The following is a 23,560-nucleotide window of genomic DNA, read 5'->3' as shown; positions in this document are numbered from 1 at the left end:
CTCACTGGCAAATTATTAAATAATAACCTAGAATTATGCCTAAAAATCTAGGGCTTCGTCAATATGAACTAAATCACTTTTTTTGTTTCAGATAAAAATATATCTGATCCATAGAAATAGAGATAAACAAAGGATTTTTTTTTTCAAATTTATATCTCTCTGATTCTTTTTTAAAAAAGAGTTTTTCATATTGAAAGATGGGTTATCATTTATTTTTAGGGATAAAAAAATCATGATATATTATTTATGCCAGTCTCACTGTCCCCACATATCCTACGTAGGTATGTAGTATATAATTCATCTATTTTTTAAGTACAATATACGAATAGAATCATCTTATTATGGTTCTATTTAAAAATAAGCATGACATCCACCCAACAATATTGCAGTTCAATTAGTCAGAGCATTATCCTATCAAGGTGGAAGGTATGGATTCGAGTCCTATCAATCCCGAACTAGGGTTCAATGAATGGATAATTCATCGTTCTTTTTCTTCATAAAATTTTTTCTTGAAATAATGGGGACATGAAGCAAGATCAAATATCTATAGGACACCCTTATTTCACTTTTATATTTCGCATTTCTTATAAAAAAGAGACCAGTATAGGATTTTTTTTCACTACTTCCAATTCGTATTTCTCAGTAAGAAGATTGATTAATCAATCAAACCAAATCTAATCTTGGTTCCTTAGAACCATGTAAGCCCATATCCATAACCTCGAAAAAGAAAAAATAGAACCACTTGTAATATACAAATTAAACTTGGTATCTAACTACAGACACTTCCACCCTCACATGGATAAAAGTAAGTAAATATAAATTAATTTAACCTCACACATGATTATAAAAAGTAAGAGGTCTTGTGAAGAAAATAATCCTATTTAACCGCTATACATTGCTAGCATCAGGAAATAGAATAATTATGACTTCTGGGTTGAGCAAGCCGCTAAAGTAGTAATAAATTCTGTCAAAAAAATATATCCTAATAAAAGTCCATCGATTACTAATTTTCAGTGAAAACATATATCCATTTAGAATCCTGTCCAATTGAAAATGATAGCAATATGTGTTATTAGAAGGAATTCTAATAAACAAATAGATACAATATACCACCTAACGATTTAATTTCCTGTATAAGGTAAAAAGAAAATTAATGAACTTGCAAATATCATAAAACAACAAGTATTATTAACCAAGGAAAATAACTCATGATTAAGTAATAAAGACATGATACATTTTGATCAGAAAAGTCTATGCTCAGTTATTTTGAGCATAGGTTTTTTAGATAAAGAGAAATCAGACGATTCAAACGGAGTTTTTTTTAACGTATCAATAAGATAGAGCTATGATGTGGGTTGTTTCAGGCCCTAAATAAACACGGATATATAAAAAAGCTGCTAGGTAGATGGATTCGCATCTCTTACAATCCACACAATCTTCAGTTCCCGACGCAAAAACAATTTGCTTGGCTTTACATCCGTCCCAAGATATCATTTCTAATACACCTGTTGGACAAGCTCGTGCACATTGAGTGCATCCTATACAAGTACCATACATTTTTTTAATAAAATATGACATTGGATCTATAAATTTCCTTTTCAACATAAATAAAAAAATTGATCTAGTAAAAATGAAATTAGTAATATCTAAGTTAAATGTATTGTTGACACAAGACAAAGCAATGGTTTATCCAAACTTTAACACATAATTCTTAATTTGTATGTGAGAAAGGTGAAAAGAGCCAAGGGACTTGAATTTAAGGCTTCAATAGTCATAATTATACAATCGGTGATGGACCAGCCCATTTCTGGAGCCATTGCATGGACCAAGTTTTTCAATGCATTAGCTAACTGATCCCTAAATGTAATGCAATGCATTCATGCGCAAGTTCAGTTTCGATGGACTTTAAAAGTATTTTTGGTTATAGCTGATGCTTAACAAAAAATATAAGTATAATGATCGATCATTTATTTATTACCATGTAATTAAGACAACAAGAAACCACCTGCAGTCATTACAAACAATTAAATTAAATATATATGCAGTGATCAACGAGACGACGCATTTAGCCTGGAATTGAAAAACACATGTCAAGTGCCACGTGGCCATGTAGTAATTGTAAGTTATAGTCCATGGCCATGCAGCAATATAGTTTAGTCAACGACCTAGTTAAGTTGACTATATTGACAAGTCAACGTTAAGCTAGCTACTGATACTACTGACATCTCATCTCTGTATCAACCAAGCCCAAATTAGCTAGCTGGTTGGATGCAGACAATCAAATGCAAGCAAGATTGTCATTCGTGCAAACCAAACTATGATATAGAATTAGTATTAATTAATGATCAATTATATTTAGGACCCTTCACACGCATGTGTTGCAATTCTGATATGGTATTGTTCCGATTGGTGACAGGTCTCCAATGGAGCTAGAGTAAAAACTTTAGGCCCCGCGCGGTGCCCTCCGATGTATCGCACTAGTTCCTGTCGCTGAAACACACCCATTTTGTTGTCCAGCTCCAATGCTACCCAAGTAGCTAGGCAGCTATCGCACCCTTCCGTAGGGGGTGGCCTACTATAGTACGTATTTAACTTAAATTACAATATATGTAATTCTTCTTTTCCTTAAATACTCATAGTTATTTAAAAAAAATAACAAACTAGTGCAACTTACCATTCGGCTTGCAAAGCACAAGTAGCACTTGCTATATACCAGAAACTTCACTAATTACTTCATTTCATTTCATTAATTAAGCAATGGATCATTGACCTGCACGTATGCATGTCAATGCAAGTCCACATGGATCTGTGGACATGTGGCTTGTTTTAGCTGTCTATCTATCCTACTTAATACTCATCAATCCATTGATTTTCCTCACCTACCCTATGATTCTTTTCACCTACTCTTCAGCATGCATTTCAATGCAAACGAAAGGTTCTAATAAGCCATGTGTGCACAAAGGCTAGTGAAAATCCCGCATTCCATATACCCATTGTGATATAATGGCTTTACTATTCTTTACACACTTAGAACCAACCGATCTCTCATCGTTGATCCATTTTGACTCACTATTGTCATCTTCCTCTCCCTGTATGGGTTTCAAATTTGACTTTTTTTGGCGACTAAGAGATCTTTCTGATGTCAGTTTTTCTTTCCCTTATAGCTTTACCCAGCATGTGTTTTATAGTATATATGAAATATAATATATATACAATGTAAATTGCTAGACTTCTCCCCACAATATATTGGATCTTATATTTCCTTGGAATATACTAGAGATAGTTTTGTTGTGGCAATATGGCATCATCTAGTAGATAAATATATGTAGGGAAATTTATAGGTACATGATATTTGTAAGATAGTATGGAAATGACTCTTGTGGAAGAAAAATAAGGTATAGCTAGGAGCTTGACGAGTGGTAATCATTTCATAGCCTCTTCCAATAGAAAAACATTTCATAAATTTTTTATGCCTATAAGAAGGATGGTGGCCAGGGTTACATGGGGTGGAGGAGAGCGTGAAGATTGCGATATTTAGTTTGTATATAAAAAGCTAGTGCGTTTAATATTTATTCAGTCATAAATATTTTATATTTTGGAAAATATTCGGTCAAACATTGAAAATGTTTATATGAGAAATATAGAAATTATATGTGTATATTTTTTTATCATTTTTTAATAATTTGTGTATAGAATCCAAGAAATTATAAGATTGTGATAATATTTTTGAAGATAGACTATGTAATATCTAAACATCATGTATTTTTTTTACTAAAGAGAGTAACATAGATCAACTCCTCCGCTATAGATCAATTTTAGTCCTACATCCGCGGGTACCACGCATCATAAAAGAAATCCACGACTAACTTATTGGAAAGAAAAATATGTTGAATTGTTTGGGACGAAAACCAACTCTTAGAGAAACTAAGAAAATCCGTGAAATCAAGCTAGGTTAGTTAGGGTACCTCACTAAGAAAATGAGGAGAAAACCAGTCCAAGGCCGGATGGATGGCTCTCTAGTCCAGTCCATTCCACTCGACGCAAGCCCAATGGTAATAATAGGCGGGGAAGAGGAGGAGGAGGGCGACTGCCACGGCCCAAAAAATCTTAATTCGGTCACGAAGCATGCATAAGCCTTATAGTGTTTTAAAATCATGTTTTAATGTTTCGAAAACATTTTTTTTTGGCATATACGTGTTTCTACCACGTATGTTGGGCCTCCCAAAACTCTAATTGTACCCAAAACCCTAAAAGCCCCCAAACCTTTTAGAAAGAAGCCAGAAAGAAACCCCTCTTGCGGTCTAACCAAGCTGTCGTTGGTCTGACCGCCAGTGGCGTGCAGAACTCCTAGAGTCTCTGCTCCAGGGCGGTCTGACCGAGCTACATCGCGGTCTGACCGCTAGTACACATAACCACCACTTAAGCCCTCGACCAGCACATATCCATCCACCCACTGTTTCATTTCTCCCTGTTGAGTGAAGCAAAGAGGGAAAAGAGAGAGAAGAGAGAAGGAGGAAGAGAAGAGGAAGTCCCCACCCGAGCTCAACAGAGGCCGAAGACCGAAGTAGGAGATCGCCCACGAGTCCCCCACGTTGTCCCCGAGCTCATCCCCAAGCAACCCCTTCACTGGAGCAAGCCCAAAGCGCTTCTTCCACCTCTAGACTAGTTGGAGCACCACGGAGTGGATCCACACATCGAAGCTTTCCCGAAGCCGGTTAACCCACAAGCAAGCTTTTCCACACCAAGGTGAAGCTCCCCTAACCCCTTTTCCCCTTGTTTTACCCGGGTTCTTCCACTCCCCATAGCCATAGAACCAAACTCCATAGTCATGGATGTCGATCCATGAGGTTCTAGCTTTTGGCCTCATGAATATCACTCAAACCACTTAAAATAAGTTCTACTCGTCACATAGAGAATTTAGGTGCTGGCCTTGGCTAATGGCATCGCTGGAATCATCGTCGGTGAGCTCACCAAGTGCTCTCGACCGAGCATAGCGGACTGACCTCATTTTCTAGCGGTCTAACCGCCATTCCAGGAATCAGACCATCCAAGGGTCCGGTCTGACCGCCAGACCCCAAATCTCTCTGCATATCGGTGGTCTGATCACGTTTTTCCATGGTCCAACCGCTAATCCCAGCGGTCCAACCACCCATGTTGGCAGTCTGACCGCGGTCAACTGAACCGTTTCAGTGCAATTCACTGTTTACTGAAACTTGTAAAATTCATAATAAATTCTCTGTAGCTCCAAAAATTATGAAACCAATTTTTTTGGTTTAATAATAACCTAATCTACCTAATAAAATTATCCCTAGACATAAAATAATTAATTAAAATTCTGAGATAAATTAATTATGTTAAGACTTCATTAATTCACTGTTATTTCTTTTCGAGTTCAAAATTGACGAAACCAATTTTGCTAGTTTTTGTATGGCTTGTTTTAACTAGGAAAAATATTTTTATGCATTATAAAGCATATTTTGTAGAATTTCATTATGCTTATTGTGATGCATTATTTTCTTTAGCGATCATCGAACCGGAGAGTAGCAGGTTATCACGAGGAGGTTTGTCGTTGATCCTGAATTGAAGAAAAGCAGCAAGGCAAGCATCTAAGCATACTGCACCTATTATTTTGGATCATGTGCCATTTCAATTGATAAATTATGCTTTATGTATGTTTGCATGTTAGTGAGTCGATGTCGGGTTCCATGAGTAGAGCCCATTTCGATGCATTATTTTTCCCATCTTGAATTGTTGATTATGTGTATTCTTGTAACCTGGGTTTAATATGAAACTGTCTAACTTAAAAGTTACTTGTGATGCTTAGCAATGCACATGTCACCGGTAGAAGTCGAGTGGTGAAATATTTCATCTTTCGCGAGCATCGGCGTTAATCACTTTCACAATGATCACAATATTGGGTTGATGATATTGGTTGAATGAGTTGTGAGAATGAGACGAGATGTGGATGGTGCTAGGGGTATCATCTACCCTAGAGGAGTTCCTCGAGGTAGTTCGAGAGAGGAGCCGGATGCCGTGGATCGCTTGCATCGTTTAAGCACCATTCGTCGGTATAGTTGGCTTTAGCACTTTTTCATACTTTAGCGGGTCATGCAAGCCGAATGTTCCTCGAGTCATGTGGGTCCAGGAGTACCTCTGCAGGGTGTAAAATCAATTTAAATTATCGCGCTCTCCGTTATCGAGCACACTTATGTCCATTTGCATCGGTCGTAGAGTCATGAATGTGGGATGTTCGGGATGGATGGTATGTTGAGAATGTATGTTGGTTATGGTGAAATATGATGTTTCCATTTACAGTTATGTTTATTTTGGCTCGAGTTATATTTATGTATCAAGTGGATATCTACAAGATAGATTGATATATATGTTCTAGTGTAGATGCTTACACAGTTGTATCAAATTTGCTTTCTATAATGAATTTACTTAACCTTGTGGTTGTTTTCTTACTAACAACAAAATGCATAACCCTTAGAGTTAAGTTATTTATATGTACCCACTATGGATTAAGTCTTGCGAGTACCTTCGTACTCACGCTGCTTATTTTCTTTTCAGGTGGAGTTAGGTGCCAGCTACTCTAGCCCTCGATTGGTTGCCTTGTGGGCAAATGACGCCACCAATTTTGTTTCTTTAGTTTTGTTTTTCCACTGCGATGTTTATTGTAAGTTAACGCTAGATGAGCCTTGTCGTTTGTTTTTTTTATCAACTTATTTTTCTTGTAATTCTGTTTCTTCATCATGTTGTGGTATTCATGGTATTGAGGTATGTGTGGGTAATAGCTTTCTTGGGAGTTATCAGCGCTGAAAGGACAATGATGTCGCCAAGAGGGAGGGTGAATAGGCGTTTTTACAAAAATTTAACCTTTTCTATCGTTGGCCTAAACTTGCAGCGGAATATAAACTAACGAGTTTTTCACAAGAGAAAAACCTAAATATGCTAGGCTCAACTAATGCACAATCACCCTAAATAAGTGTGAAAATTATAATCCTAAGGTGACAAAAATTATTCAATTATAGCAAGAGATATGCAATAAAACTTAAATTGAAAAAGGCTGAAAACACTGTTCATATATCTGAAATCACTGTTCATCCGGAGTATCCGGTGTGTACAGGTCCGGAAACTCCGGTAAAGGCTGGATTCTCCGGGTTCTGTACAGAACTGAGCCCGAAACTGAATAAAATTAATGAGTATAGAGTTCTAGCTCAAACCAAGTGATGTCGTATGTTCCCGGATATGATTCCAAGTAGATTCACAAAGAACCTACACTCAAATACACACAAACAAGTATATCAAGCAATATGCACAAAGATTTGAGCAAGAACTTAAAAGTAAGGAAACAAGAGAGGAGATGCAAAAATTTATTTCCCGAAGTTCGGATTCACCACCGTGAATCCTACGTCTCCGTTGAGGAAGCTCCAATGAGTCGGGTCTCTTTCAACCACTTTTCTCTCCAAGCTCGGTCACACTTGAGCTCGGTTTCCACTAACTTGATCTCTTTCCTTCCGGAGGCGAGATCAACCTTCACAAACTTTCCGTGGCTCACCACAAGCACTGGAGCTCACCGGCGACACCTAGCCGGCTAGGAGGCTTCACCTCCAAGAGTAATAAACGCAATCGAACTTCTTGCCGAGAACTCAAGTGCTCAAGAATTGGATTTAGCTCACTTGCACTCAATCTTCCAATCTCTCAACCTAACTCACTTTTCTTCTCAAATCACACACTAGAATGGAGTGGGAGAGGTTTCTTTTGGCTCTAGAGGATGTTCTTTTCGTGCCCTTGCAGCAGCCCCAAAGGATAGGGTGAGTGGGGTATAAATAGCCCACTCCAAATAACTAGCCGTTACTGTTTTTGTCAGAACTGACCGGAGTATCCGGTGAACACCGGAGTATCCGACCCTAAATCCAAATACGGCGTCAGAACGGTCACAGAATGTGTCAGAACTAGCCGTTATGCTCTTTTCTGGACTTTTACCGGAGTATCCGGCCTACACCGGAGTATCCGGTCGGCACTTAACACAGAAAACAGCCCCGGAGACTTCCCGGAGTCTCCGGCCACTCCAGGTACCAGAGTATCCGGACTTCACCGGAGTCTCCGGCCTTTCCAGGTACCGGAGTATCCGGCCTACACCGGAATCTCCGGCCACAACACAGCTGACCTCCGAAAAACGGCAATAACTTTTGATCCTGGAGTCCGATTTCGACGATTTTGGACTCTATGGAAAGCTTATTCAGAGGGCTACATATCCCAACTGAATTCATGACCTAAAAAATATAGGATAAAATTAGGAACACTCCAAAACCCATTTTGGACACTTCCGCACTTCCCGCTCCGGACTCTTAACGACAAACTCTCTCTTTGGGTTTGGTTGGGAACTCTTGAGCACTGAGACGCAACAATTAGCTCACGTTGCATCCCTCTTAATAGTGCGGCATACCTAGACTCAATTTCAAAGATAAAACTCGTTTGAACCACTTTGAGCTTTTGAAAAACTTTCAAGTACCGCTTCTTTCTTTCAAACCTTGAGGGTTGCCAACTTTCATATATTCTTCACTCCATCTTTTCTTGATTCTTCATATGATTGATGTGAATCATCCATAGCTTCCTATGGCCTCACACGGTCTATCGGCGCAAAGCCTTTACTCGCTCTTCACCACCGCCTTGGTCCTTCGGCGCCAAGCCATTTGCTTGCCCTTCACCACGGATGGTCCATCGCAGCCGAGTCTTGCTTGCCCTTCACCGTCTTGCCATAGAAAACCACTTTGTATTCGACATCTTCAAGGAATTCACTTTTTCATATATGGAGTCCACTCTTGTTCTTCACTCTTGGCATATATGATTTCAATTCAACTCATGCCTTCTTATGGATCCTAACCCCAACTCGCTCTCAAGCACAAAACACATGGGTTAGTCCATAAAACCTAAATGACAACATTTATACCTTAAGTTACTCGATCTCCACAAGTAACTTATTAGCCTTCATGCATATTGTCAATCTTCATATAGAACCTAACCCCACTCATTCTTAAACACATAGCACACGGGTTAGTCCATAAAACTCTATTAACAAATCATACCTTTAGTTACTTGATCTTCACAAGCAACTTAGCCTTCAAGCTTATTGCTAATCTTATTGAGCTTCTTCTTCTTCTTATGAGCATCACTAAAATTTTAATGACTTTTGATGTAATTCTTTGAACTCATGGCATTTCTCAAAGAATCCATGCTTCATCATTTATGCATCTCCTATGGAATAACCTAATAGCAATTCTCAATATGATTGTTAGTCCATAGGCATTGTCATCACTTACCCGAGCATCACCTAGAGCTCATGCATCTTGATGCATTTTCAATCTCCCCATTTACCTAGAGCTGATACATATTTCTCATCCATGCATCACCTATGGAACAACCTACTAACAAACTCGACACCATTGTTAGTCCATAGGTATTGTCATTAATTACCAAAACCACACATAGGGGCTAAATGCACTTTCAAGCGCATACATACCAGGACTGCTGAAATTAAATTTGGTTTAATCATTGGTGGTTTGATCTTTGTGATTAGATATAGGTTAGCACGCGGCGTGTCAAAAGACATGCGTGGGCTAGCACTTATCTTGTCAAATGATCGTCTTGACGATTAATTCAAATTTAATTTGGACGAGCCCTGACGGTGATGACCTCTCAATGTGAGAAGACTTGGGTGGAAGGACACCACCTCCGCCACGGGATTCGGCGTCGGTGACTCAACGAGGTAGGAGATAGCAGCAAGCGCCTGCCTCTACCTGCTCAGCAGGAAGGATGCCAACTCGAAAACCATTGGGCCCATCTAATTCTCAAGTCAGTATCTTTCCTGAAGTGGAGGCTCATACAATGTAATGCGTCTGTCAGGGTCGCTGGTGCTCTCCCACAATCACGACTTGAGTTAGGTGTATCGGAAGCCCAAGGTGCCATTTGTGTGATTTTTTATTAAAAAGACAAAAAAATAGCGACTGATTTCAAAATTTATAAGACTAGGCTACTGTCACCCAATTGTTAGGCGATAGGGTCCCAAGTACGCTAGATGGCATGCCTGCGGCTGAGGTGGAGCTAACATGGAAAAAGTCACCCCACATTTAGACGATCGGAACTTGTCGCCCAAAGGATGAGCGACAAGGTCTTTGTCACTTAAAGGCTAGGCGACAAGGTCCCATCGGCCCCAAAGAAGGATGACAAGGATTTGTCACCCACTGCCCTGGCGACAATGTCCTATGTCCTTTTTATTTTTATGAGTTATAATATTGAACATTGAAAGTGTAATACCATATCTCTATATCTTTCTTTTTTTAAAGGACTTATATGAAGTTTTGATACCTAGCATTAGGTTGTCTCATTAGTTGCACAGACTATATCTGAAAGGAAAAGTCTCTATCCATGAGTTGTAACATTGATCTGAAATGACTACACCCTGAGTTGTCAGACCATCCTTGGGTTGCATTACAAGCCTATATATGACTTACGTAAGGAAAATATCATACAAGTAGTAACACAATGTGATAGTTATATATACACATGAATAACTAAAATGAAGGAAAATCTAGCTTAATGTCTCCTCTGCTTTAGGGTGAACTCCCTTATCACGCCTGGCTTGAGCGTCTTATGCCCAACCCTCACATGTGTCACTACTATGATCACAGATCTACCTAATCTATATCTATATTTAATCTACATCTCTAGACGCTAGGCTACTCATATAATCCTAGATCAAATGACTAACCTACTAGGTTTAATAAAAAAATAACAATTTTGAAAACTTACCATAAAGACGATGTGTTGGAACCTCCTCCACTCTCCTCCCCTCATTCTTCTCTTCGCCTCCTCTCTTTCTCTTTTTTCAGAATTAAAATTACATTTTTAATCTTTTTTAGCCTTATATAGGTGAGGGCTTGTTGCCCCCAATATAGGGTGAAAGGGGATGCACCAATCTTATCATCCAACGGGCGGGAGATTTATCTAAATCTGGCTCGCCGTTCAGGCGACAAAGCCTACCATCGCGCGCTAGGTCATTGTTACGAAATTGTCGAGAGATTTATTTAAATCTCGCACAAAATTCAGACGACAAGCATAGCTGGCAGTAAATGGTGCTACGCGCACCTGGCGACTGCCATGGTGGTTAGCCATGTCATCATCTGTCACTCTGGCCCAAACAAAAGGCGATTTGTACTTATCGCCCTACTCGTATATAATTTCTTTATTAATCGTCCACCGGTGGGGCGACCTTTAAATGTCGCTGGACATTGGGCCGGCATGCACTTATTTCTTGTGTTTTTAATAAAAATAAAATATACTTAAAAAAATTACAATCGTGATTCGGCGCCACCAGCCTACTATTTATTAGCTGCCGCCTCCTCTCCAGCAACCGTTCGCCGGTACCAAGATGAACAAGTCTCCGGCGAGCAAACACATTCATCCACTCCTTCCTACTGCCGTGACGGCATCCAAGTACGGTAAGTCATGTTTCGCAGTCAAGAATCCTTTTTTAATTTCAATAGGTAAATCCCCACGAGGAAGCCCTGCAAATAGAGCGGTTTGTTTCTTGTTTCACTGCAATATTTTGCGGAAATTGAACTTTTTTGGGCTCTGAACATAATTTTGTTTTTGTACTAGCTAGATCAACATAATTTTGTTTTTGAGGAGTGGCGAATTGGTAGGTACTATACATGCAGCGCGGTGGAGATTGCAGATGGATCCATCATCTCCTCATCTGGACTGGACCGCATGGATCATGCATCACCTAAACTTTTGATGAGAGGAGCTGCAACTGCAACAATGATTATGATGTATAATTAAGGAGAAGCAAGGATCTGATCAGCACTGCAAGCCCAATTAATCTGTAACATGGAGCACTGCGTATACAACTGGATCGAGCGATCAATTTATTCCACTGATCGATCAGATCAGTCAAATGAATGACACTGCAAAGAATTGGATTGACGGTATACTAGAACCAATCTGTCTGTCTTGGTAATGGATGGGATACTCACAGCCGAGCCATCAGCCATGCATATATGAGTATGATCGACACACAAAAAAGAGAGAGAGACTACACAGAGAAAGAAGAGAAGACAAAAGAATTGACAAAAAAAAATACATTTCGAGGGGATGATCTGAGTTTCTCGATCAATTCAGCTGACGAATAATTTAGGAGTAGTGGCAGGCCTTCTCGAGGGAGATGGGCTTGTTGAGCTTGGCCGGGTTCATGAGCACCTTACACTCGATGCCGCGCGTGAATTGTGGCTTCACCAGCGCGCCCAGCACGTAGGCCCGCGAGTGCAGCGTCGTCCTCAGCACCATCGGCACCGGCGCCACGCTGCCGCTCGCCTGCTTCCCGCCGCCCCCCGGAGCTGCCGTCAGCGTGGGCCCCCCGCCGTACAGCGGCACCTTGTTCCCGGTCACGCCCACGCTCACCGTCCGACTGCTGCTCCGCGCCTGGTAGAACTTCTTCAGCTGCAACATAATGCCATACCATGCATGTAAAAAAATTGTTTTCCCCCCTTGAGAACATTGAGCGAGATCCGACAGTCAATGAACAGAACAGAAGGCTCGCCGCTCGATTACTTACGTCTCCGGTGGCGAGCGTGAGCTGGCTGTAGGAGAGCTCGAAGGGGTCTGCGGTGACGTGGATGCCGAAGAAGGTGCCCTTGTTTTTGTAGGTGAACTTGACGGTGGAGTTGGTGGTGGCCATGTCCGTGGGCACCAGCGACGCGTCCGTGCCCGCCTGGATGATGAAGCTCTGGAACGTGATGCTCTGCCAAGGTTGAATTCAGCGATGAGATGGAACGGTCCTGTCTCAGTCGGGAACTCTGGATCTTGACGAGAGAAAAAAAAAGAAGAGGAAAAATTGTACCTTGATGACGATCTGCGGCTTCTGGGATCTGCTTGCCCCCCAGAGCACGAGCGCGAAGAAGGAGAAGAGCGCGGCGAATCCGAGGACGAAGACGAGGAAGTAGTAGCATCGCTTGGGCAGTATCCTGGTGTGCTCCTCGTCGTCAAGGAGCCCCTCCTCCTGGATGGCCCCGATCTCCTGCCAGCCTTTGCCCGGCGGCGCGCCCTTGCGTCCAGCGGAGCCCTTGTCGGCCTTGCGCTTGGGGTGTCCCGAGAAGCGGCTGGAGGAGGAGTCCCTGCCGACGGAGGAGTGGGAGTGGCGCGGGGACGCCATGGGGCTGAGCGCGGGCGTGGAGTGTACGGAGGTGGCCGTCTTCTCGCCATCGTGGGAGTCCCGGGAGGGACTCTGGACGTAGTAGACGGGGCGGCCACGCGGCGGGGAGCGCGGCGGCGAGGAGGGCGCCAGGCTGGTGACCTCCGAGTCCGTCTTGGCGTGCGGCATCTTGGCTCTGCTGCTTGCTGATTGGGTCGCTTTGAGTGGCGAAAGAGAGAAACAAGCAAGCAGAGCAACAAGAGAAGGAAGCTCCTTGTCCTGGAGCAATGGGTGGGGTGGGTAGCAGCGTCAACTAACTGGAGTAGCTAGCAATAAGAGGAAGAAGACAGACAGCTGCGCCTTGCTGTGGTTGGCTCGAATCGTCGGTGGAGTGAGCGAGCGCAGGAACAAGGAAGCTGCTCTGCTCTGCAGCGCACGGACGGGATGGCGCATGTGAGGCTGGCTGGCTTGATGCCCACCCGACCCGTCCTCCAGCTCACGTCCTCCCGCCGTAGCTTGGATTTCTTTCGCCGACTAGAGTAAAATTTTACTACTCCAGTCCAGTCTGCAGGTCACAACTCACAACTCGAGAGATGCCCAACAACCACACGGAACATGTGTTCACTGCAGAGTTGCAACCACCATTAAGCACTCGAACGCAATTGCTTTTGCTTTTCTAAAGGAGAAGGAGGAAATACTGCACCAACCGCTGCCCGTACACACACACAAAATAATTAAACAAAAAACTCATCAGCATTCACCTGTCCTTGCCTGCAATGCATGGAATCTCAAGGCTGTCCAGACTGTTTTTCTTCTTCCCACGTGGCCAAAAACACTAGAGAGAGAGCCATTCACCGACACACTGCCACTAACTTCAGATCTATCTGCAAGTTGCAGGGGAAAGAAAAGAAAACGCACCAACATGCCAATAGGCAAGGCAGCAGCAACAGTTGAATAAGGAATGTACCAAGCCTTCTCGAGCTACTAAGAATAAAACAATGAATCTGCAACACCAGACGCGCATGCTTCTGGTTCCAGGATCTACCAAAAGTAAGTTTATGCTTCCATCTTCTGAACACAAACTGCAGTATTTTTCTGCTACACACAAGAAATTATATATTACAGCAGTTACTTTCTCTGACAAAAATTGCTGCCTCATAAAACTGAAATTTTGATCAACAAGCAAGCGCCTGTTGTTATAACTTGCACACTACCAGTCGCTTCAGCGTGAACATTCTCAACTGACAAAAACCTTGAGGTTACCAGTAGGACAAAATTTCACACCTATATCGAAACCGAAAGGAGGCGCCATCAGAGAGTTTCTGGAGGAGACTGAGTCTGGCCACTTTCAAGCAACATGCTGCGGCTGCAGTAAGATCTTGTTGTGCTCGATGAGGAGTGAAGAGACCTCATGTCACCACTATGGGGGATCACTTCGTTCCGGTGGACACCACATTTGCTGCTCCGACGATAAAACCCCCCTTCTGCATCTTCCATGCCCTCACCAAAGCTGCCATTCCCTGGATCCAGCCTCTCCGAGAGCATCCTTAGCACCTGTCTGATGGATGGCCTTTGCTGACCTTCTCTCTGGGTGCACCACTGGACAATACCAACCACCAAATGCAGCTGATCCATGTCAACCATGTCCATGATCGCAGGGTCTACTATTTCAGGAGGGATCACTCCAGATGATAGCTGCATCTGTGCCCACTCAACCAAGTTCTTGTTGTCTTGGATTGCCCTCCGACCGGTGACAAGCTCCAGCAGAAGCACACCGTAGCTGTATATATCACTCTTCTCTGTCAATTCCTGCGTTACCACATATTCAGGATCCATGTACCCTGCAAGTTCATTCAAGAGTTACGTGAGCAAGCCTATCAATAAGCAATAGCTGCTCTACAACCTTTCATGGATGTGTTTGTTAAAGTCATAACAATAGGAGTTGTTGCAATTTAGAGGGTTTTCCCTTAAATTCGAATTCGTGATGAAGTCAAATTTGAATGTAGTCAAATTTCAGCAAACAAAACTGAAAACAGAAAGAAAAAAACGGGCTATTACTTTTGCATAGCTATTACTTTGCACCTAGCTGGCAACATATCTCTGTAGGACTGTTCTTAAATTGTTGGACTAGAACTGTCATTCATGACCATGCTAGATGTTTGTGTAAGTAATCATGGCTTTATGTTAAAACTGGAACCTAGAATCAGAATGCTTTGTCACACACTGTCTAGGATCTTAAATCGGCAACCCACTCTGAGAGCAAAATTCTGAAACAATTCTTGCAGCTATGTGGCTGGTTTTATTTTGCCCACGGTATCATTGCCATAATGTTAATATGAGTAGCATAGTTTTACCTTACATGCAGTTTAAATGCTCAGGTTAATTATAGTTGATGCAATAATGCTTTTCATAATTATTGATTAAATGTTGGAATCAAATTAAATCGGGAAGTTGCTAAAATATGCCATGTGTAACAACAGGAGTGCCAACTTAAAAATCTGAGCTGCAATCTAACGGTGCCTACCAAAGCTGTTCCCATTTCTTATGCAGTTTTTGAGGATAACTCATTGAACAAGATGAATGTAATATGCCCAATTGTATAGCTGCTCTAGCCTCGAGCTGATTCATGTTGCGAGAATTCACCTGGGGTTCCTCGTATATCTGTGTTCACAGTTTCAAAGCTGACAGCACCAGTTCTTGATGCATGTGCAAGGCCAAAATCAGCAACCTAAGGATAAAATTGAGGAATATTAACAGCAAGTACTAACCATGACTCATAGAAGTTAATCGGTGCATCACAAGACCATACCTTGGCAACAAAATGCTCATCTAAAAGAATGTTGCTCGACTTGATGTCTCTATGGCAGAGTGGAGGGTTACAAAAGAAATGAAGATACTCCTAAAACAAGAAGACAACATAAAAAATCCACCATCATGCAGCAACATGTGTATCAAAGAATCTGTTCATTAAAAAAATGATAATAACATCTTTTATCTTAGTAAATGGGCAAAAAAAATGAGCTTCCATGTTTAATGTCAAGAGCTAGAAATTCCCATGTTAATTAGACAATAAAATAAAATAAAAATCTACACCGTTTAATTCGTGGGGCTAGATTAGGACGGTGGAGATTAATCATGTATAGATAGAATTCTAAGCCAATAAGGAAAAAGGAAATCTAATGTTTAAAGACTTTACAAAGTTACAACTCTATATCTCACAAGCCAACACTAGACACCGCACAAAAAGCAAGGACTCTTCTAGTACCGACAATGAGGATCAACTCTTTGACGATCTTGACAGTGGATCAGTCTGGCACTGAGCATGAAACAACGATGCCATAAGCTAGCGTTGGACGCCACGCACGAATCAATGACTCTTCCCGTACCGAAGAGGATCACTTCTTCGACGATAGCGATAGCAGACAAATCCAACTTCACCACCATCATGAGGGCTAGGGTTTCGAGTAGCCGTGAGGTCAGTGACGACGAGTCGAACAGTGCGGTGGACCACTAAAATTATCCAAATAAATCTAACTCTGCCGCAACCACAAGAGCTTTGGACTTCACACAACTACAAGGACCGTGGCGATTGTTAATGGATTCAGCGTCGTGCTCTCCTTCAGATCCAGCCTGCACTGGCTGGCGACCTCGTCCGACAACAGAACACGCGGATTCCTCATTGTGCCCGTCTTCAGAGCTCGCCGCCCGCACGCCTCGGTCTCCTCTAACGCACGAGCTCCTGGGGAATAGCTCAATCCGTTAGCACTGTTGCTCTTCTAACTTGTATAAATTCTTGAATACATGAATACAATTCCGTGTGTTGCGCTTAAACATCTTTCATGGTATCAAAGCGGGTTCAATCCGCTATTGACAGCCTTCTCCATCCTCGGTCCTCTGCTGCCATGGATTCCACTACCAGCCACTCTTCCTCTTCCCCACCCTCTTCCCCTGAGCATGCTGGCCTTCCAGCTGCTCCTCAGCTAGTCTGTACACCAACCGCATCCACAATCCAAATGGTGAACATCAAATCGCATGTCCCCATCTCACTTGATCTCACTGACTCCAACTACAACCAATGGGGATTGTTCTTCGATCCTGTCCTCGTGAAGACGGTCTGGGTGTTCACATCAACACATCTCCCTCCCAAGCACCCGTCGATCCCAAGTGGCTCATGATCGACTATGCGATTGTTAACTAGCTTTCAGACAATGAGTCGGACGATGTTGCAGAACGATGACGCGTGCTGATGCTCGACGCAGTGCACTAAGCAACGACTCCTCCCGTACCAACGAAGAGGGTCACTTCATCGATAATTTGAACAACGGACCAATCCAACTTCACCATTGTCTAGGGTTTCAAGCAGACGCAAGATTCATGACGGTGGGTCGAACGGTGTGGTGGACAAATACATTTATCCAAATGAATCCAACTCTGTTGTAGCCACGAGGGCTTTGGGCTTTAGGAAACTACGATGACAGTGGAGATGACTCGACTGACGTGTCAAGCTAAGATAGGTGGGCGATCCTAGGCAACGTGCCACGACAATGATGATGTATAATGTATTAGGCGATTAGCTAGCCTTGTGAGAACAACGATTAGTGTGAAAACAACCACGTGGAATAATATATATGGCGTGCATGGTCTACAACGGCAGTAGAACTGATGTGGGACTTGGAACAATGAGATCAATGTTGTAGAGGCGAGATGTACCATGGAAGGGCGCGACTAATTTCATGCCTGTGTTTATGTCACAGGTATGACAATGTTTATGAGACCAGCTGTCTCAAGAAAAAAAATCTAGAATATGCAGATTGTGGAGAGTTTAGATAAAAAGATATGAGATGAGCTAATTGTTGTCCAATGTTCAGTCGGGAAGATTAAGTCAACTGATGGCAGCAAGAAACAGTGTAAGAAAAGCATGCACAACATGATTAGCTACTGGTTGCTCAACTGTGAAGGTAATAAAAAACTGCATGTGGATGGACATGGTAAGCTTATGGAGGCAGCCGATTGGATGATGGGGCTGTCCACGTGATGATTTTTGTGATTTTCTTCGATGTTGAGAGGGGAGCAGTGGCTTACTGAGGGCAGAAGTCATGGAGAGCGAGATCAGGCACATGAACGAAACTACGACATAAAGAGAGAGTTGAAGGGCTTGGTCTCACGCTTGCACAATGAGAACAGGTGAGGAAGCAGACAACTAGGCATGGAATGTAGATGCACGGTGGTTTCGCAAACATCTACGGGAACAATGGTTGGATCCTGTGTAAGCAGGAGAGGAACAGGCCACTGGATCCTGTGAACTGCAGCAGCGAGTCGAGGAGGCTGTAGATCTCCTACAGATGTTGACTGGCAAATGCATCACGGCCAGGTCAGCACTAAAGCTGTCAACGAGCCACGAGCCTGCACCAGGAGTACACGATGGGGGAGATCATGATTACGCTGCCAACTAAGTGCAGCAGTGAGGAGGCTATGATCATCAGGTGAGGAGACGATGACCATCACACGATGACTGACGATGTTCGAGAGACCGAGATGAGGATAGAAAAGGACAGAGATGACAACAATTTCTCGGATGCCAAGGTGATGCCAAAGCACACGTTGAGCTTCATGGGCAACCAAGAAGCAAGGAGGCATCGTACCTACGGAGTGTACAACAACATATACATCAACTACGGCAGTCTCTCAACTAGCAAGGCCCTGTGTGATGCGGTTCCTGCCCTTGTCGATAACAGGCTGGCGACCATACATCAGTCATGGCTACAAGTCCATCTACCACTATCAGTGTGGTTAAGGTAGTTCTTGCAGCAATCTCATGTACATATATCGTTGTGCGGTTCAAAGTAGACTGTGGATTATTCTAACTGTGGAAATTGTGAGTGATTATTCCATATGCTTCATATTAGTTCTTGTATGTTTTCGATCAAAGGGGATCCCGTACTATAAAAGACAATGTAGCAGGTCTAGCCGCGCAATTTGCGTGGGCCACATTGCTAGTATCAAAGGAACTGATGAAAGGTAGCTCATAAAACCCCAGGATAGTATACATGTGCAGGAAACATGATGGGACAACTGCCAAACAAGAACTCTGGTCCACGGAAGCCTCAGCACACGCAAATATAGTTGTACATGTACCACTAGTCAATGCAGTCCTTCTTCAGTACCACAAACCTATTACTCCTATTCAGAATCTTAGGGCAAATGCAAAAGCTTAATGGAAATGTGAAGAATAACGCACCATAATTGTAGGCAGCTAAATATCACTGTAGTGGCAAATGGTCCAAAACAAGTCAACAGTGCGAGAAAATAAATTATATGTAGTGGGACTACAGACATAAGCACATAAGCCAGAAAATGTTTATCTATTCAGCAATCTCATATTGGTATAGCCATACAACATGTGCGTGTCCCCTATCAGTACTGTACCAGTAATATTTCCCCAAACCAACAAGGATGACCAATCCTAATTCCTGAGTGTTACTGCAAGGCATAACTAGAAAACGAACCAAGAAGGGGCAAAACATTATCATGTTATATGTAATAAACTAATAATTGTTGAATCAACTTTCAAACAGAACTTCCAGACAGGAACCATCTCTTTCAGAAGGGGGCAAAATGCTTCATATTCTACAGACAACAATAGATGAATTCTTCAATTGATTTTCAAATAGGACTTTCAGAGATGGGCCATCTCCCAGAAATATCTCAAACTACTCTCCCTTTAGAATTTGATAAGGGCATCTAACGAACTAAAAGGCATTTTTATGGATGGCCTGGACCTGAGGTCATTGCTCTATGGGAAAGAGGGGGGAGGGAGGAGAGGTGCACAGCTAGAGGGGGTGCAACTGCCCATGCTTGAATAATTAGTTATGTTCTTCTCATGAGAAATTCCACCGTGAACTGTGTTCTAGTCTCGATGCTTTTGTTCCAGATGCTGTAGCGATTTTAATGGGTACAGTTAACAGCAAGTAAACAACACTACTAACCTAGGATGAGCACTGCAACAACAACAAAGCCTTTGTCCTAAGCAAGTTGGGGTAGCTAGAGATAAAACCCACAAGATCCAACTAAAAAGATGATGAGAAAACAATAAAACAAAAGAAGATTTTTTTAAAAAAAAGCTTAAAGATCATCCAATATGACAAAACAATAGTCAAATACTAAAGTTATTAAAGCAGTGTTGATAGAAAACTTGATGCATGAGTACTGAATTATACATTCCCAGTGTTTTGACTAAAGTACGAAAAAAGGCAACTGGAGCAGTTCCATTTGCAGCAGCGAACTTACCAGAGCATTTGCCACATCCATCGCAATCTGTAGTCTAGTCTGCCAACTTAATGCCTTCCTTCCAGACGCTGTTGAAATTCAAATCAGAACACTTAAAAGCAGTACAATATATGTTCTATACATAGACAAGATTTGAAATAAGAAATCATACAGTGCAGGTGATCCTTTAGGCTTCCGTTAGCCATGTATTCGTACACAAGAAACCTGAAAGTTCAAATATAAGATGACCACTATCACTATGTATAACTTGTAGTACACAAGGATGCAAAGGAAACAACACTACCTTTCTTTCCTTTCAATACAGAAGCCCTTAAGGGTCACAAGATGGCGATGATGCAACCTAGCCAACAGTTCCATTTCCCGACAGAATTCTTCTTCGGCTTGTCTTGAAACCTTGTCCATCCTTTTAACCGCAGCTATAGAGCCATCACTAAATTGAGCTTTATAGACTGTTCCAAAACCTCCCTTTCCAATAACTGTGCTGAAATTGTCCGTTGCTTTCGTTGTTTCTTTGTAGCTATACCTTTGGAACATTGGTGATTGACCTGAACAAGGTAAATAGATGCTTTGGATCAAAGATAAAGGTAAAAGAAGATGATTTGTTTAGTTTTTTTTTTTATCATACTAAAGCTTCAGGGAAGTTAATCTGGTCAATGTTGCAAAAAAATAACGTACTATTTTCCTTATGATCTGTTAGTTCTTCCCATAACAAGCTTGACGCACAAAAGCATAATCAGTTGGTGTTATGCAGATAATAACCGAAAAAAGGAACCAAAGCAGTTTTTAGGTAGACAATATACATGATAGGTGAGACCATGAACAGGTCAACGCCAAATTTCTTGGTTTATAGCTCAAAGCACCTTAGTCAGTGTGAACTAGCATGTTTTATGTAGAATAGAAGCATGTGCACAAACCTTCTGGGCATCTCCAAGATTGACTCTGATGAAAAGTGTTTTCTGGATTCTGAGTAGGAAAGTCGGCATTCTTTAATTCCGTGGTCTTTCTACGAATCAGTACGACCAAGATAAGTTGCAAAAGCACGGCAAGCAATATAACCCCTATCCCTATCCCTGGAATAACTGTAATCCGGTAATGCTGGCGATGTTTCTGTGGAACACTTTTGATCTTTGGAGCTTGAGAATCAATAGTAACATTTGGAGAGGATGCCGGAGTAGATGTGAAAGACGATGGTCCTGGTGTGCTCCCAGAGTTAGATACAAAATACTGGCTGGTCATCTATTGAACATAATCAAAATGCAGTAATAGTAATACCTGGAAAGGTGGTGATTCCTTGAACACCAAAGAAGCATGTGACAATATCTTCATAGGAAAGAATACCCTCTTGAGTCGCAAGCGTTACAAAAATTGCGTTGCGGCACACACTCATGGCAACATTATCATCTGACCCAACGAGATGATGGAGGTAAACGATGCCGTAATTCAAGCATGTCTTGCAGGTAATGTCCAGGGATAGAGGGCCCCTGCAGCTCCCAATAACATCATTGAAATTTGGGGATTGCATCATTTCCAGCACGGTGTCCCGCCCAGCGCACTGATACGAAACCCTTATTTTTGGGCCTAACCCACAAAACACATCAGCATCGGTGGGGATTCCCCGTAACTTGAAGGTTTCAGACACTGCGCTGAGACAGATCTCAGCAAAGGCAGGCGGGACCCCCAGTCGACCGGTAGCATTGGCATACCGAGCAATGGAAATGGCAACAAATGCATTGATGTAGCGGCAGCAAGCAGCCCGCTGGGTTGGATCAGAGCAGGCAGCCGAAGCTAATGTGAAGTTTGCCCAACTAAAATCCAAAGGGCAATCTGTAGAGGGAAAATTCACTACTTTTAGTAAAAGCCTAATAATCGGTAAGCTACAGGATATGCACAAATTCGGTAAAATCATATTTATTGCTCCATTAGTTACACCGGGGAGTCTGCATTGAATCAAGTAGCAGCCCACCGGGGAGATAAAATGTGCGGTCTTTCATGCAAAGATGCTATTTTTATCTGATCATCGAGCAAACGGGATCATATTTAGCGCTTAGCGTACCCCAAAGATCAAATCGGGCATGCATCACTAGTATGGAAATCACAAAGCGTGGGCAGATCACTTTCTAGTTCATACATCCTACAATAATCATCGCATTTTGATCCCCAAACATCAACAAACCATGGGTGGATCATAAGTAGTAGTAGTAAATATGATTAAAAGGAGAAGCGAAAGAACTGACCTCCGACGGCGGTTGCTGCGGGGCTTGGGGAGAAGAAGAGGGGGGATGAGAAGGACAGCAATAAAAGCAACAATGGAATGGGGGAGGAGCGGCGGAGGGTCAGCGCCGGCATTTGGAGGGGTCCAGGTCGAGGGGAGTGAGAGTGCGTGGGTGGTGGAGTGTGGAGGAAGGAGAAGAAGAGAGAGAGAGAGAGAGAGAGAGAGAGAGGTTTTGGATCGTTGGGGGCGGCTGGTCGCGATTGGGTCCGGCGTGGGCTCTCCTCCCCGTGACAAAGCCCTGGGTTTGGTTTTCTGCAGTGCTCTGCTCCCTTGCCTCGGTCACAAGAGGAGAGGAGACGAGCTTTTGCTGCATTTCTTGCTCATTGCTCCACGGGAATCTCATATATCCCTATAAATGTTGATTTATCCTGCCTGTCCAGTTTCTAAGAAAATCTTACAAGTTACACCACCTAGAATTCCAAATAACTATGTATCCGCACCTGCCACTTCAAAACAAGCATAGAGGTGGCGATAAACAGATTTACTAGTTGATCTTGACAACAAGAAGATTACTGGAGTATGTTTGATGAATTGTTGATTAAAGAAGTATCGCAGTGCGTGCAGCCGTGCGCTGTTTTATGTATATCCCATACGGTTCGAAAAGAACAATGTGCACGAAGTGAGAAACACGGGGCGGGGCTTGCACAGAAACACGGCGGACAGGGAGTGGGCTGCGCAATTTATTGTGCCCACACACTAGTGCCAATGCCAGCCTCCAATTAAATGCCAACCAAAGCTCTTCTTCACTCTTTGGTTGGAGATCTTGGGAGCATAAATCGATGTATGTGCCAACCAAAGCTCTTTTAGTT

At 42.5% G+C, this 23,560-nt stretch overlaps 2 protein-coding genes across 2 annotated transcripts; both read right to left on the bottom strand.

Moving 5' to 3' along the window:
• Positions 1-11,979: 11,979 nt before the first annotated feature.
• On the bottom strand, positions 11,980-13,671 carry LOC133925323 (uncharacterized). The gene is made up of 3 exons (XM_062371251.1): positions 12,902-13,671; positions 12,617-12,802; positions 11,980-12,501 (listed from the first exon to the last, which is right to left on the bottom strand). The coding sequence occupies exons 1-3, from the start codon at positions 13,379-13,381 to the stop codon at positions 12,196-12,198; spliced, it is 972 nt and encodes a 323-aa protein (XP_062227235.1). The 5' UTR covers positions 13,382-13,671; the 3' UTR covers positions 11,980-12,195.
• A 528-nt stretch (positions 13,672-14,199) lies between these two features.
• LOC133925324 (probable receptor-like protein kinase At1g49730) lies at positions 14,200-23,087 on the bottom strand. The gene is made up of 9 exons (XM_062371253.1): positions 22,714-23,087; positions 21,752-22,303; positions 21,394-21,672; positions 20,763-21,024; positions 20,631-20,683; positions 20,480-20,547; positions 16,002-16,091; positions 15,836-15,920; positions 14,200-15,033 (listed from the first exon to the last, which is right to left on the bottom strand). The coding sequence occupies exons 1-9, from the start codon at positions 22,823-22,825 to the stop codon at positions 14,504-14,506; spliced, it is 2,031 nt and encodes a 676-aa protein (XP_062227237.1). The 5' UTR covers positions 22,826-23,087; the 3' UTR covers positions 14,200-14,503.
• Between the last annotated feature and the right edge of the window lie 473 nt (positions 23,088-23,560).

Source organism: Phragmites australis, chromosome 7, assembly GCF_958298935.1.
Source record: "Phragmites australis chromosome 7, lpPhrAust1.1, whole genome shotgun sequence".
NCBI classification, from domain to species: domain Eukaryota; kingdom Viridiplantae; phylum Streptophyta; class Magnoliopsida; order Poales; family Poaceae; genus Phragmites; species Phragmites australis.
The sequence above is the reverse complement of the archived record's forward strand: the minus strand, read 5'-3'. Positions and strand labels throughout refer to the sequence as shown.

Bases quoted from the DNA above. Each gene is read 5' to 3' on its own strand.
- LOC133925323 (XM_062371251.1), bottom strand. From the start codon at position 13,381: ATGCCGCACGCCAAGACGGACTCGGAGGTCACCAGCCTGGCGCCCTCC. The intron at 12,803-12,901 runs GTACAATTTTTC...CAACCTTGGCAG, and splicing joins AGCCGCAGATCGTCATCAAG to AGCATCACGTTCCAGAGCTT. The intron at 12,502-12,616 runs GTAAGTAATCGA...ATTATGTTGCAG, and splicing joins TCACGCTCGCCACCGGAGAC to CTGAAGAAGTTCTACCAGGC.
- LOC133925324 (XM_062371253.1), bottom strand. From the start codon at position 22,825: ATGCCGGCGCTGACCCTCCGCCGCTCCTCCCCCATTCCATTGTTGCTT. The intron at 22,304-22,713 runs GTCAGTTCTTTC...TTCCCTCTACAG, and splicing joins CGCAGCAACCGCCGTCGGAG to ATTGCCCTTTGGATTTTAGT. The intron at 21,673-21,751 runs GTATTACTATTA...GGAGCACACCAG, and splicing joins AGGAATCACCACCTTTCCAG to GACCATCGTCTTTCACATCT.